A 15,428-nucleotide genomic window follows, 5' to 3' on the forward strand; every position below is an offset into this window, starting at 1 on the left:
TTACTGGCCTCTAAACATAGCTCTTAGATGTTCATCGTAGTGGCTTTACAATCATCTTTCCTCTGTTGTCAGCCGGTGAGAACAGAAACGGTCCCCTCTGCTAACAGGGACATAAATTGTGGATTAAGTCCCATTATTAGCCTTCACAATGGGGAAGTTACTCTTTTGCCTTCAAGCACTTAAAAATGGTTGTGTATGCCGTCTCCTGGAGCACTTAACTAATAATTATTCTCTTCTCTGCTATGGCCCCCAAATATCTGTCAACTGTAAATCAGGCTTCTTTTAATTAAATTCTTTTTTTTTTCTTCTTTGATAAATTCTTACTTTTATTTATTTATTTATTTTTAATCATGAACCCTATCATCAATAAAACACATTTCAGTCTTCTTGTAAAGCTTCCTTTCTTAAAGAATTGTGATCAGGAGGGTTGAATAAATAATTAATGATTCACAGAACACATATAGTGTTTTCTACCCCGGGTCCTTAAAGTGCTTTAAAAGCATTAATCAAAGGCAGTTCCTCAGAATGAAATCTGCATTTAAATAATTTTAAAAATCATAATCCACAATGTTACATCTGCTCCCAAGTTCCAGGGTTGATGTTTGTGATTTTACAGCCACATTTTCCTATTTCTTTTAAAAATATTTTTCTCTCCCCTGCGGCTATGTGAAAGGCTGAGGCAAAACAGGGGAAACAGACTATTTATCCAGGGAAAACAGTGAAACACACACAACTTAAATGGCCTGACTCTTTCCTGTTTTTACTCTGGTGTAATACAGTTTTATTTCTACATGTGATGAAATTGGCATTTTCACAGTGAAGGAAAAAGAAGTGTCAGCTTGGTGCAGACTGTGGGAGATTCAGGCCCACTGGGTTATCAGATGTAGATTTTCTTTTTCCCTTCTTTTTCTCTATATTCCCCCAACACCCTATCCAGTATTTCACACAATCATCTGAATTGCTGTTTGCAATAACTGTTCTGGAAGCTGAAATCATTCAGAAAGACATCAGAAATGGTTTTGGTATCTCTACACCATTTGGTTGGTTTTGAATATCTGGTTCCCTGGTGCACAGACATGACTCATTGCTGCTATGAGCTACCTTTCCTCCTGATTATCCACCACCTGGTGGTATATATTCATGAGTAAAAATAACTCCTTGCAAGACTCTAGGCATTAAGAAATGTATAGGTGCTAAAATGGATGTGCTGACTCTATCCCATTTAGATTGCTTCACTCCAATCCAGTTTCCAAGGAGCATGTACTTTCTGCTTGCTCAGTTGTTCAACAACTGCCAATTCCTTTGTTTAAAATGGGTCTGTTTGACCACAAATATCATCTTAAAGATGTGATAGTCTCTCTGAAAAACAGTCTGTAAGATTATCTGACTACTACTCTTAAATATTGGAGAAATTCTGAACTTTATGCACGGAGAGGAGTAATGTGAGAAACAGAATGAGTAGGCAGAATCCTGATTGCACCCAAATCTGAATTCATAGTACTATTTAGTTTATCTCTAAACAAGGGGAAACTTCAAAAGTTTGTTGTAGAACCTAACACATGTAAGGTAGATCTCTTTTTTTTTTTGTATGTTTAAGTTAAAGAAATTCTGTTTTTATAATTTCCCAGAGCTTTTTAGCAGTGTTTTTGTTTTGTTTTGTTTTGTTTTTATAAAAGTCCCATTCCTTGAGTCAAGCTATTTGGTAAGAAAATCCACTTTCATTCATTTTAAAGAGGTAAATATCTGAGTGGCTACTGTTGTGCTTGCAGAAGAAAATCCTGAAAGTGTGGTACATCTTAAAAATTCTATGCATTTTAATAAGGCAAGTTAAAAAAAATATATATTTTTTTTAACTTTTCCACCTCACTGCCTAAATGTAACCCAAGGTGTATGTCTGTAGGTTACTATCACTCTCCAACAGCCCTCTTCTGTGGTACAGTCAGCTCTATTAATATGTTTTTAATTTCCCTAACCTAGTTAAATGAAGTGGCATTTATCACACATATAAGGCTAGAAGTTCAGGAGTGCTCTAGCATGTAGTAGGAAAGGGCTAGTTAAACCTAAGTTCAGCCACACTGGCTTCTCACAAGCCAGTGGACAAAGTGTGGGATTTAAAAGATGGATAACCATTGTATTACCCATTTGCATCCCAAATAAAAATTCAAGAACACCTGAAGGACAGTCATCCCAATTCAACCTAGCAATGAAATGGCGCAAAAGTGTAACTTTGAAAAACTCAATATGAGGGGTGTACTACCAGCAGTTTTTAATATGCTAGTAGATGTACTTTTCACAGACCAAGTTTTCCTGTCAGCATGTCCCACTGCAGCTGGAGCTATAGGCAACCAGCCACCCTCACCTTGGTCCAGAAGCCTGAACAGCCTGCACTGGAGGCTTGGATGCTTCCAGCCACCTCATGGCATGAGCTGCAAATACAAAGAAGCAGGGGGATTTTTCAGATGGATCTGCTGTGCCCTTGAAAGGTATTGGCCCCTGTCTCTGTGGGGTGTTTTCTCTTTTCCATAGGGGACAGCAGCATGCAGCATCATGTGAAAATATAAGGCTGGTGACCAAATGATAAAGCCACAGACAGCCTCAGCATGATTACTGTAAGGAAAGATGTTATTTGTGTGTAGGCTATGCTTAGTGTCTTCCTACAAAAAGATACTGGCTTTTCTCTATACTTGCTTTAGGTTTCCAAGGGCAAGAATAAACACTGAGTTTTCATTTCAATAGCCTGGTCTGTAGCAACTCTGTGGCTTCATGTGAAAATAAACAGAGCGGAGGACTTACAAAACCTACATTGTACACTCTATCTGGTAAACAATGTCTTTGGCTCACTGACACTGCCTGGGCATGACTTTTAAACTACTCTGAAAGAAATACCTTTGATATTTGTTGTAACATCAGTAGTAATCCCTTTTCTTGAGTAAACAAAGCAAGTACATTGAAAAGTTACAAACTTCATTCAGATCAGAATATACATACACATACAAGATCAGAAACAACTGATTTGCAGGAAGGGGCTGATTCTGATATTAAATCCCTGGATGAAGGATCTTTCCAAAGCATTATTTTCAGTAACTGAAAATGATGTTTAGTACTAAAGCAAAGGTGTATTGTGGGAAAGATAAGGAAGATGGTGGCGTAGAAGGTAAGTGCTGAATGATAACCTTGGGAAAAAACTTGCAGTGAATCCCTGAAATGGGTTCAGCAGATACGGCAAAGATAAACATGGCAGAAAACATTTCTTTTTTATTTTATTTTAAATAGCTCCTGCTACCCAAATAGGAACTTTCTGCACATCCAAGTATGAGTAAGTTGTCATCTGCTATGGTTTACCACGATGTTTATGAGCAGCATTCTGAAAGACCCATTGGGCCAGCAAGGCTTGGATGCTATGGTCACCAAGACCTTCACTGGGACAGTAGACATCCCATGTAGCCTGAAACCACCTTGGCTGGGCTGATGGGAGGCCGTGACCAGCCAGAGGGGTGCTCCATATGCCAGGCTTACCTTTGACACAGGCCTGAACCTGCCCATACCACTCCCCGCAAGTGTCGCAGAGCAGCGTGAATGCCGCCTCCTTGTTGCCCATGACGTACCCCAGAGCACAAACATACAGCAGCTCATCCCCCATTTCGAAGCCGGTATGGCCGTGCAGGATGGTGTGAGGGAAGGACGGCGGGTCCCCGCATGGCTTGTCTGAAAGGATAAAAGAAGCGAGATTGTAGAGACCTCTCAGTGGTCTTTAAATACAGTGCTAACAGGAGGGCTAAAATAACCCTGAGGACAAACCTACAGAAACAAATACATCTCTTCTGATTCACATTCTTATGCTCCTTCATAACTATTTTCAGTTGTAATTGGGAAGGTATATCTTGGGCTATGATTGTGATGTGATAACTGTGATATTACTGGTGCATAAAGTTACTGATGTGCAACACTAACACATCTAGAGGGGCTTAGTTTCCTATCAGTCAGAACAGGTCAGGCTATAGCTGTCTTCCCTGTCTGTTTCCACAGAGGATAATAAAGGCTTGGGTAGGCTGGGACTGGAAAGCAAACGCTTGGACACTTTTTTTTTTTTTTTCTTAACAGCAGAAAAGGTTGTGTAATTGTTCAAGACTGGTGCTTTAGTAACTACTAGATGGAGAAATGACCCAGTCCATGTTCACAGAAAGGAAATACTGAGATGGACACAACTTCTAGTCTTCCTCAAAATCAAAATATTCTTCTCAAATACTCACAATCCCCCATAAGAGACACCTAACATGCAATAAATGGTTAATAAATGGTTACTTGTGCTCTTCAACTTAACAAAATCCAGGGGTAACATAGCTTTGCTCTCTGTGAGCTAAATTTATCAGATAAGAAATCTGAAAAGATGTTGTTTGATAATATTTCTGCTAACGGCACCAAGAACCAGGAAGTAAAAATTACAGTACGCAATATCAAAACTGATTTTCATTTTTTTGTTCTGCATCAGAGAAGCACAGATAGGAACCATCAAGCCTCTGTCAATACTAGTGTAAACTGAAGTTTTAACTTTCACTTTCATGTTTGAACAGTCTTGGCTATTGTCAACAATGTGAATTGAAGTCTTCTAGAGAACTGATAGGCACTGCAGTTTCTCGTCTCTCAAAGGTCTTCCCTGAAGATCTTCCCTGAAGAGCAGTTTGGCATGACCCCTTGTTCTCAATATTTGTTACCATCTTTTTCATAGTAGACATCTCTTGGTTACAGGAAAACAACCAACCAACCAACCAACCAAAAAAACCTGCCACCAACAATTCTACAGTGCAAGAACATGGTCTTACCAAGAAACTCAATAAAGTGTGCAGCGTTAGTAAAAATAAACTCTTCTATATTCTTTTTCAAATATGCTTTTTTTTCCCCCAATGGTTCTAGAACACTTATTGACTGTAGAAGAAAAAACAAGTATTCCACTTGCCAAAATAACTGAAGAATCAAAACATGCTTTGTCCTGATGCAGAACAACCAAAAATAAAAAGGCTAATAGGTAGCAGCTCAGGAGTACAGGATATGGGAAACTCAGGGTCAGATCTGTGTTCCAGTATCGATCTCTCCTGTTGAAATAGTTTGGGTACAAAAACCTAATGACTTAGTTGGCTAAGGAAAGGTTATGTTCATTGAAAAGCCTTTTTTTTTGGAAGCTGAAAAAATGACCTCCAAGTCTAGGAGTCTTAAACTATGCTCCTAAAAAGCATATATTTTCAGAGAGCACCCCTGCTACTTTGCTCAAGCTTGCTTTTAGGACAGCATCTACACAAGAACAACATTTCCATAGACACCATTTCATGTCCAGGGTTTTGAATGGGCAATAGTTTTGATGGAAAAGAGGCTTTTTTCAATCTAATTTCTGCAAAAGTTCAGGCTTGCTAGGGATCAAGTACCTCCAGTCCCATAGATATCCTGCATAGATATCTTGCCTAATAAGTTCCAGAGTTCCCATCACCTACACACTTCTGATCCAGGCATGGGTAAATACATGTTTATGTAGAAATATGACCTGTTTATGTTGACTGTTATTTACCTCATAATGAAATGAACATTGTGTGATAAATATCCACGTTCTGTGAAAGTTCTTTTGGATCAGGATTTAAAAAATTATCCGATGGTTAACCACTTCTTAACCAGGTATGTTGAAAAACATCTGCTACTAATTTAAGGGACACACTACTGAAGTCAAAGCTTTGAAGTCTGTTCTCCATACTGTACACATACATATACTGTCTAGCACCTTCAAAAGTTAGTGGGAGTTATGCATACATACACGGACAGAAAAAACAAGCTCTTGAAGCTACACAAAGCTCAGTTTATGTACAGTCTTATGTAGGTTTGGCATCTGAGGAAGTAAGGAGTAGTTAGCAGCTAATGTGTTTCCTGTGAACTGGTAGGATGAATAAAACTTGATGTGGATGAAAGGAATAAAAAATATTTTATTGCCTCATAGGAAGGCTACATACCCATGCATTTCATGTACTTTATTTATGCAATCACTTTCATCAGAACAAGTGGAAGCTGTGTGTCTGCTCTGAGGGAAGAATTGGTCCCAAGGTTGTATAGAACAATTATATGTCAGAGAGTATTATTATCTACAAAGCCTTGCTTTATAGTATGTTGGCCAAAGGAAGCAGAAAAATAATGCTTACATTGATTAAATATATTTACATTATGGCAAACACATTCAAAAAGCACACTATAATCTTCCAGGAATGAAAGCAAGCTGAAGGGAGCTTTACTGTAAAATTTGGCAACAGATGTGATAACAGAATAATGAGATCCTGAAGGAGAGATCTGGCTGTTGTGTATAAATGGAAAGAAAAGGAGAGATTTTAAAGACATTTCTGGACAAACATTGTATGTGGAACTTTTGAATCTCTCTTATGAGACTTAGTAATGTTGTGTCTTTGCTGCAGACCATACTGAGTGACAGAGTGGACAAGACTAAGTGACAGCCAATATCCAGCAGAGACATACTCCAGTTCCTGCATCCATTTTGCTATAGCCCTCTTCTGTGTAAGAAGTATGGAAATTTTCAGGGTTTCATTTTATGGATCTCAGTCCTGCTGCAATCTCAGTTGCTATGACAATTCCTTCTCAGCATCTTATCAAGCCTGCTCTTTCTGGTACACGCACAGAAGTGATACTGGCTTAGCAGCTCATCAAACTGAGCGACTTCTGGGGGCACACTTCAGTTTTTTGTTTGTAGTCTTTGTATCAGGAGGTGGCAAAACATGGATTTGTTTGGAAGGACAGCCTGTGCCCAATGTTGGCATTCAGGTGATTTTCTTGCTGGAATAGAGGAAGCAAATCTAGGCCACGAGGCGTGACAGAGGGTGTGTTGGCAGCAGCTTGTCATTTGGAGGAACAGCAGTGGTCTTTGACAAGGCGACTACAGAGGTTACCTGGAGTGGTAACTGTGATAGAAGAGGACTGGGCTCTTCCTGTGCTGAGTGGGTGCTCTCCATCTGGAGTACTGCTTTTCACCTCCTCTATCCTTTCATAATCAGAGTATTTAGTTGGTGTTTGCTAAAAGATGATCCTAGTGCATGCTCCCAATTACAAGAGCCTGATGTGCTGGATTATTTTCCCTCAACACTCTGGCCCCATCCAGAGGATCTTACATTCTGCCCACTTGTGCGAGATTGCATCTTCACACCTGGAAACTTTGAGTCCAGCTCTGAAAATCATGACCCTTGCTAAGTTTACCTCAGACAGATCTGGTGTCCTAATATCAGCTGAAAGCAGAAGACTTGGCAAGTGACCTTCTGGATGACATTTTATTAAGAAGAGATGTTGCAAATCTGACCCACATATTGGCAGTGAGGTCAAACACTTAACAGGGCTCTATACATGGACAGTTGAGCTCTAGTAAGCAAGGATGGATTAGGTTATGCCTCAAGAAAGCACTGCACAGACATATGGAAATGTGCAAGTGCACAGAAGAGCCTCATGTCAGCAGAAATTTGGCATAGAGTGTCTTCTGGAGTGACAATCCCCGCTGCAGGCATGGAAGAAGTCAATATACACGAGTGGAATTCAGGATAGAGGCAAACTCTGACAACTGAGCAGGAATAAATGGCACAGCAAGGATGTAAGTGTTTAGCACAGATATGTTAGCCAGGGCTAGTGGTGATTCTGGCTACAGACCTCTCAAGAGACTTAGAAACCATTTTTTACAAGGGATTTAAGATGCCTCTTGTTAATTGATTTAGCACATTCAGTCTTGATTGTCTTTTAGGAATTATAGCCCCTCTGAAGAATAAATTTAACACCAAACCATGTGTGGAAAGGAGTTTGTGACAGATGATTTCTGGCAAGAGTCAACACAAGTCACTTTAAGTAAACAACAACCCACCTCCCTAATCCAGAAGCAGTTTCTCAATTTAAGCTACATGCATCTCATCAGTTTGTAAAGGTTTTTAGAGACATTTTGATAAAATACTGTCTAGAGAAAGGACAGCCTACGATCAATGGAAAAAAACATCAACTCAAAATAGATGCAGACTTCAGCTTCCACACCACCTGGCAGAGCTGCAGATCTACTGAAATCTGATTATTTACAACGGCTACTTAAACAGTGTACCATGCTCTGAAAGCTGACATGAAACATCCTCTTTGATGTAAAATATCTCCTTTTACAACCATCCAATTCAGCAGAGTTTTTCCCGAGAGACCACTGAAATTTATAGGATGTCATCTTGTTATTAAGAAATTGGAAAATGCAACTCTTACTGCTCAACCCTGTGAAAGATGAGTGTGAATGTTTGTTTTTTTTTTTCTTCTGGATTGCAGAGACACTAAAGTGTATGGAATTTTTCTTTTTGGATAAAAATAATGAGTACAAATAAAGTACAAAAACCAAAACCCAAACATAGCCAATGTAAGTGCTGCTTGTAAGCTACTGATCTTAGGATGCCAATATCCCGTTCATCAGATAGGGTTGGTAAGAATAACTTCATTTATTAGTTTAAATGACATCACCAGATAGCTGGAAATTCACTGTCAGCTATATGCAAAGCTCTGGAAAAGAAAACTGTGGCAATAAAAAAAAAAATGAAAAACTTCATATCCATAGCAAAACATGGCAAATAAAAAGAAATGGCTTAAATATAAAGCAAATAAAAAATTGACCGTTCTTTCAACATACATTTAATATATTTGATGTAAAGAATACATTCTTTTTTTTTTTTTTTTTCTTACTGGTGAAAAAGGCAAACTGAAAATGTACATAAGCCATCAACCTTTGATGGGTATCTGGAGCCAGCAGTCATGTTTATCAAAGTTTGATTTGCATTTTGCTGTATGCTACTACAAGTTGCTGCCTGTTCAGTTTTTCTATGACGGCAGCAAATCAAAGCCTTAGAGAATAGAGGTCTTACTTGTTGCCTATAAATATCAGCGGGTCACCAAAAGAAAGAACCAGTAAAACATAAAACTTGGGAGTGATTAACAAAGAGATCATTTAAAAAAAAAAAAAAAAGAATCATTATGATTATATACTTATGAAATTGAATGCTATGCTGTCCTAAAAAAAAAAAATCTGGTAGGAAAAAATTCCAACCTTGTGGTTTTCTGTTGTTCTTCTTTTATTTATTTTATACTTAGAGGTGTTTTCCTATGAACTTTGATAGAGAACAAATACATGCTCTGTGGGCCAGATCTGACTTACATGCAACACTTCATTTTCTTAATAGGCAGAATCTAATATGTTTTTAGGTAACTTTTGGCACTTGAAGCTGAGAAAATCTTGCTTATCTCAGCAGATTCTGAACAGATACAGAGTTGTCTTCCTGGATCTAATGACAGCATAAAACTTTTCTTTCTGAGAAACTGAGAAGACATACAATTTTTCTGTACTATGAAAACTGCAGCATTCATATACTCAGAGCATTCATAAAACATAACAGCTGCATCTTTCCCAGTAAAACGTAACTCAGAGCATCAGAGGCTGCTGTGATTCTTTACTGTGTGCAGAACCAAATCCATTTCAGAAGCACAGAAAAATTTGTATTTTCCTCTTCAGGGTAAAAAAAAAAAAAAGCCTGATCCTGTAAGCATCTGACCACTGTGGAGGCATGCTGGCATATATGCTTCAGCAATTTGACTGAACTCGATCTTAATTGAGTAAAGATTAATTGTAAATCAAGGCCTAAGAAGGGACTTTTGCAATGATTTGTGCTAGAAGTTCCATGGGGGGTTGAGATGCCCTTTGCAGAGCCCTAAGAACAGAAAATAGAGTTGTTAAGCATTACGGTCAGTGTAGTTTCTGAAAAAGAGAAGGCTGATGTGACATTCCCTCTGCCTGTCCTCAGCTTGCCAACCTGTCTGAGCCTTCAGCCGATTCCAGACAGCTTGGACATAGAGACAGCTTAGACAAAAGCTGTTGAGTTTCTGCTCGTTTTAGACAGGTTTCAAAGAGGAAAGATCCAGGCATCTTTTCCATTAGGATGAGCACAGGTAGGACTCAGCTTTTATCTGTTCCCACAAGCACTGCTGGCCAGCCATCAGCACTGCATGCAGGTGGACAAACCAGGTCACTGACTATGGCTGAGGCTGTGATGGGAGGTTTGCTGCTATTTCTTACTGCATATCTGTTTCCTAAAACTGAAAGTGGCATCCTTAAAGTGCATGATCTTTCAACATTCAACTACTTTGCTCTATCTTGTGTGCTACTGTGTGTTACTTGCATGTGTGAAGACTATTTCCTTTCTGGACTTTGATCTTTCCATACTAGCTATGGACTGGTCTCCTTGCTGCACAACTTCACTTAAGCCTTTTCCCTCAAACATTGACTCTGCATCCAAAGCATTTTTGTATATTAAAAGAGGGAACCTTACTGTCATCTGGAAAAGCTTCCATATTTAAAAACTATTTGATGAATATATTGGCTTGATCATCCCACTCTGTCATCAGGAAACTTCCTGCCTTGTACAAAACAACTTGTTCACAAGTGGTTTCTTTTTAGCAAATGATCTGATTTTTCCCCTTAGTTTAAACTGTGCAGTTTCTGAGTATTAAGTAGGACTTCTTTCCAAAAACATTGTCAAATTGCGCTCTTATCTTCACCAATGCCCCTTTACTGCCAGCTGCAAACAAATGCAAAATGTAAGCACAGTTCCTTCCCTGAGATACAGCCTCTATGTGTAAGGCCAGAAGCAGCAGGTGGAGAGGGCCAGGGGAGAGCACAGGGCACAATGGAACAATGGTGGTCACAGCAATGATTTCAGCCTGCCACAGCTGCCCAACCCTCCACAAATTTTTTCTCCTTGGGGTAAAGATGACAAAAGAGAGATTTGAAGAAAGACAATGAGATAGTTTTGCAGATGTTTACAGGGAGCTGCTCTTGTATGTGAGAAACAACATGGCAGTAAGCACAAAGGTGCTTGTGTGACAGTATTAACCACTGGGTGATGGAGCTGGCATCGCTCATAGCAGCACGAAGCCTGGAGTTGACATCGTGGTAATTATTTGAGAGGATGGTCAGTCAAACTCTGCAATGTTTGAATGAATAGGTTTGTATCACCTCTGGCACATTTCACTTCAACCAGATCTTCATTCTCACTGCTGCCACTGACTCTTTATCAACGTGCCCCCGTGTTGTGAACTTGGTGTTTATCAGTAAATGCCATCTGCTTGCCCCTTCTTTTTTTGACATGAGATAGATGTGAAACTTCACTGCAGACACTAACAATCTGTTTCAGGGGTTCCCAGACTTCTTTATACAATTCTACATAGCAATAACAATTTATGCTTTGCCTTTGGACTACATCTTTGTTTGTAGCATTTGAATACCAAAGTCTAAGCTTCAACTTAAATTGGAAATTATTTGGTTTTCAGAATCATCCATGATACACCAGCATCCCCAGTAGGCCAGTGTATATTTGTTAACAAAATACCAAACAAACAAAAATAAAATGGAGGCAATGAAATTACTTTCATATAAATACTGTGTACGGATAGATATGCAACAACACAGTGTTTTGTGGTTGGAAGCCAGATTCCTGATTTGCATTCAGTTACAGTGCTGAGTGCGGGAGATGCTTCAGGTATCTCAGATGGTGCCAGATATATCCTTTTCCATATATATGCTCTTTGAACACTAAAATGGTATCTTTCTGATCAACAGTGGTCTTTAAGCTTGATAAACTGCAGCAAAGACAAATGATAATGCAGTTTATTTCCTGCAACCAATGTCTTTGTAGCTGTTGGCTCACTCAGCAGGACATTACTGTAAAGATTTATTTTTTAATATCCCCACTTTGCCTCTCAGCGGTAGAAAAATTGAAGGCAAAACTTCTAATGTTTCAAGACAGCAATTACTGTGCATTATTTCAATAGTATATCAGTGCTGACCTTCATCCTTTACACAAAAAGCATCATACTGGTCATTCACAAAGGGATCGGTTTCAATTTTAACCTCAATGGCTTTCACGCTCTGCTGTTTGCTGCCCGTCTTTCTGCATATAATTGTCCTAAAATGAAGAAGAAGAAGAAAAAAAAACAATCAGAAATCTTCTGGAGTTGTACATGCAGGTGAAGTTTGGAAATCTTTTAGCAGGGTATTCAGGTAGCCTCAGCTTAACTGTTTAAGAGTTGGCACATAAGGCGATAGTGTGGGAGGATGTACGAAAAAAGCCAAAGTAGAATTAGAAGTAATTAAAAAAAAAGTTTGCTGTAGATCAGTTCAAGGCATATGAAGCAATAAAAGGTGTTTATCTTATATTCTGTAATACTTCTAAAATATCAGACCAAGTCCTGGTGTGTTTAAGTACACATTCTGCTCTCATATTCCAGCAATACAAACTCCCACCAAGGATACCTGGATAAAAAATGAATAGAAGTTTCAAGATTTGGTCTGAAAGATTATAAATCATTAGCAATAGAATTATGCTTGCTGCATAAGTTCCAGGGTATTTTATCATAGCTGGTATTTTAATCTGCTACACATATGTGGATGAAAGCATTTTTTACCTGTTTCAGTTTCTCCATTCGGAAAACAGAAATAGCAATATTTACTCTTGTACTGGGCTAAAGCACACAGTTTTGTTGGACTAGGGATGGTGCAGATGCATAGCCAAGACACAGTGTTGTACACCAAAATGCTTCCAAAAACATCACAGCTCCAAAAAGTAACTTGAAGGAACTGGCAAGACAGAAATGCTGCATTTATAGCCTCTCTCCATTTTCAAATCATGTTCCTGTTAAAGGTTAAAGTTAAATCCCCTTAATTTGTTCTTAAAATGCAAGCTCAAAAATTCAACTTGAGTTATTGGAAGAAAAACTGTTGTTGTTGCTGTTTCTTTTTTTTTTTTTTTTAACAGTAATTCCACACCTTTGCATGAACTCCATTTTTATTGGTCTGGTACACAGCCATGCCTAATCCATCCTGTTGCCCTCTATAGGCTTGGACAAAGGTAATTTTGTTCTACAAGTCTGTAGATGTAGATTGTAGATTGTACAAGTTGTACAAATTGTAGATTCTACAAGTCTTTGTTCTACAAGTCTGTAGATGCTGAACATAAAGGAAGAGATTATTAATTATGTCTTCTCTCATCTGTGTTGGCTGCTTGAAACTAACTAATAAAAGACAGTTTGTTAGAGAAGACACTGCTTTTATTGTTTCAATGATGGTTACAAAGGCTGGGAAAGTGAATTCAGCCCAAATTTTTGCAGCTGGATATTAATGGTGTGTGTTTTATTTTGTGTGGACTGCAGGTCTGCAGAAGTGTTGCATGGTCAGTTCTACTAGTGAAAGCAAGACAAAAATGCTTTCCACAGAGGAATCTTTCCAGTGAAGGAAATTTATCATTTTGTATTGTGCAACGGTTGAGCTAATTTTGCCAGCAGTCCCACACTCAATTTGGAGAATAAAATAAATGTTGACTAAGTGCCCATTCACTGAATGTGGAAAAGCTCCAGTGGAAAGCCAATATTTGATCATGCACTTAAATACTACACAACAATTGATTTACACAAGTGGACTGAATTACGATTGTGCAGACCATCTTAATTCTGACGTGTTAGCTCTTGAGCAGTTAAACATGCAACTTTAAAGTGATTTTAATGTAAACAAACAAAAACGATATGAAAAAAGACATATGGTGCTGGTCACGCATACATACCAGAATGGTTCCTACTCCATTTCTGCTCTGAGAAATGACATGATGCAATCCCCTGCTAAAAGTTGCTTTATAATTGCAAAGCAAACATTTCTTTCGTAAGGAAAACACATGTTTATTTTTTAGGGATCACTTGAAAAACAATATTATCCATAGGAGTTTAAAATCGAGTTCTCTTAGAATTAAATGCCATATTTTAAGGTTTGAGTCCTTTAAGTCAACAATCAGGCACATAGACAAAAGTGACCTGGTCTATCAAAGTGGGTTTAGATGACTGAGAGAATCAGGCCATCAATTAGCAAATTTTTGTGTGTATTCACGTATTGTTCCACTAGGTCTTACAGGGCCTAGGTAAATAAAACTGTTATGTCCTATGACCCCTTTCAAAAAGTGACAGAATCTTAACCTTTTCAATAATCACTTACTTGTCTAGGTACCTACATCGCTTTTGCCTTGCAACACTGAGTAGACAGATCCTGAAATGTCTTTAAAGATCTGGGCCTTTTACTTGTGATTGTGTACTTAAGACTTCAGCCTTAAATAAATAAACAGCCAATAAATAAATAAATTTATATCCTTGGTATATTCATATAATTACAAAAACTGGATATTTGGCTCACATGTAAGGCTTTATTAGAAAACCAAGTATTTCTTTTTTTTCCCAAGTTTTGTACAATGAATTACAAGCTTGTAGGTGATAAAAATTGAATATATTGAATAATAAATTAACTTTAAAGCATTTCTTAGCTATTCAGTGAGATCAAACTTATAAAGGTGTATCTATGCATATTATATGAAGTTTAAAAATTATTCTTCCTGACTATCTTTTTTCCTGCAACAAAGCAGGCCTTTGCTAATCCTCTACTTAGGATTTTAATTCGGATTTTGTCGTATTAAAATTGATCTGATTAAAACTGAAAACATTCTAATGTAATTATTCTGTGATTAAATAAATTGTCTTGTACCATAAAAAATAGAAGAAAAAAATGTTTAATGTCTTATATACCTCCTTCTCTGTCACTAGTTTCCTACCATGAACTCAATCCTGCAAGTTTTGAATATTTTCAATAAGCTATTATTACTACTGCTAAAAAGAGCTTCACGAGTCCTCAGCTCTTCTCAACAGTGGCTCTAGTGATTAGAACTGCAATGCCTTTGGCACAGAAATAGTCGCTTTGCAGTCAGTATGACTACAGGTATAACTAAAAATATGGAATAATAGTCTCTTTTCTCAGAGTTGTTGAGGGTGGCATTTAGGGCATATTTCCCTAAATCTATAAAATGCTAGGTTTGCATCTATAATTATAGATGAAGTATGTAGGTACACTTTTGTTTCTGTTCTAAAAGGTAAGTTTTTATGCTTTTAACTTTTTTTTTTTTTTTTTAACCTGATGACTGAAAAATGGCTAGTACCTTCTCGATTCAGGATTCAACGTATGTTGAAATTTGCTCACCAGCAGCATTGCCTTGTTAAAATAAGAAATAAAAAATCATACATTGTTCATATTTGGTTATAACCATCTCTCACAGTTCCAGAACCCTGGTGAGAGGTTGTGGAAATGCATAGCCTGTTTTTTTTTTCTTTCTTATTTCGAATTGTTGTGTTGGAGCATCATCCATTGTGGTTGAGAGGATGAGAGGAAGTTCATATTTTTTGTAGGAAGACATGCATGTACCCAGCCATTTAGAAGAATGTTGTCATATAGGGAATTTTAATTCTATTTATTGCTACTTTCATGGAATAATTGACCCTAAATTTATATAGAAATGCTCAATCCT

The 15,428-nt window shown here is 37.9% G+C and overlaps 1 protein-coding gene across 1 annotated transcript in view; it reads right to left on the reverse strand.

Annotated features, from left to right (window-relative positions):
- SUSD5 (sushi domain containing 5) overlaps positions 1 to 15,428 on the reverse strand; it is a 45,987-nt gene that overhangs the window by 10,267 nt on the left and 20,292 nt on the right. The window contains exons 3-4 of the mRNA XM_013190398.3: positions 11,884 to 12,002; positions 3,517 to 3,705 (exon numbers count right to left, since the gene is read on the reverse strand). Of these exons, the coding sequence (XP_013045852.2) occupies positions 3,517 to 3,705; positions 11,884 to 12,002 (308 nt within the window). The remainder of the gene's footprint in view (positions 1 to 3,516; positions 3,706 to 11,883; positions 12,003 to 15,428) is intronic.

Source organism: Anser cygnoides, chromosome 2, assembly GCF_040182565.1.
Source record: "Anser cygnoides isolate HZ-2024a breed goose chromosome 2, Taihu_goose_T2T_genome, whole genome shotgun sequence".
Lineage (NCBI taxonomy): Eukaryota > Metazoa > Chordata > Aves > Anseriformes > Anatidae > Anser > Anser cygnoides.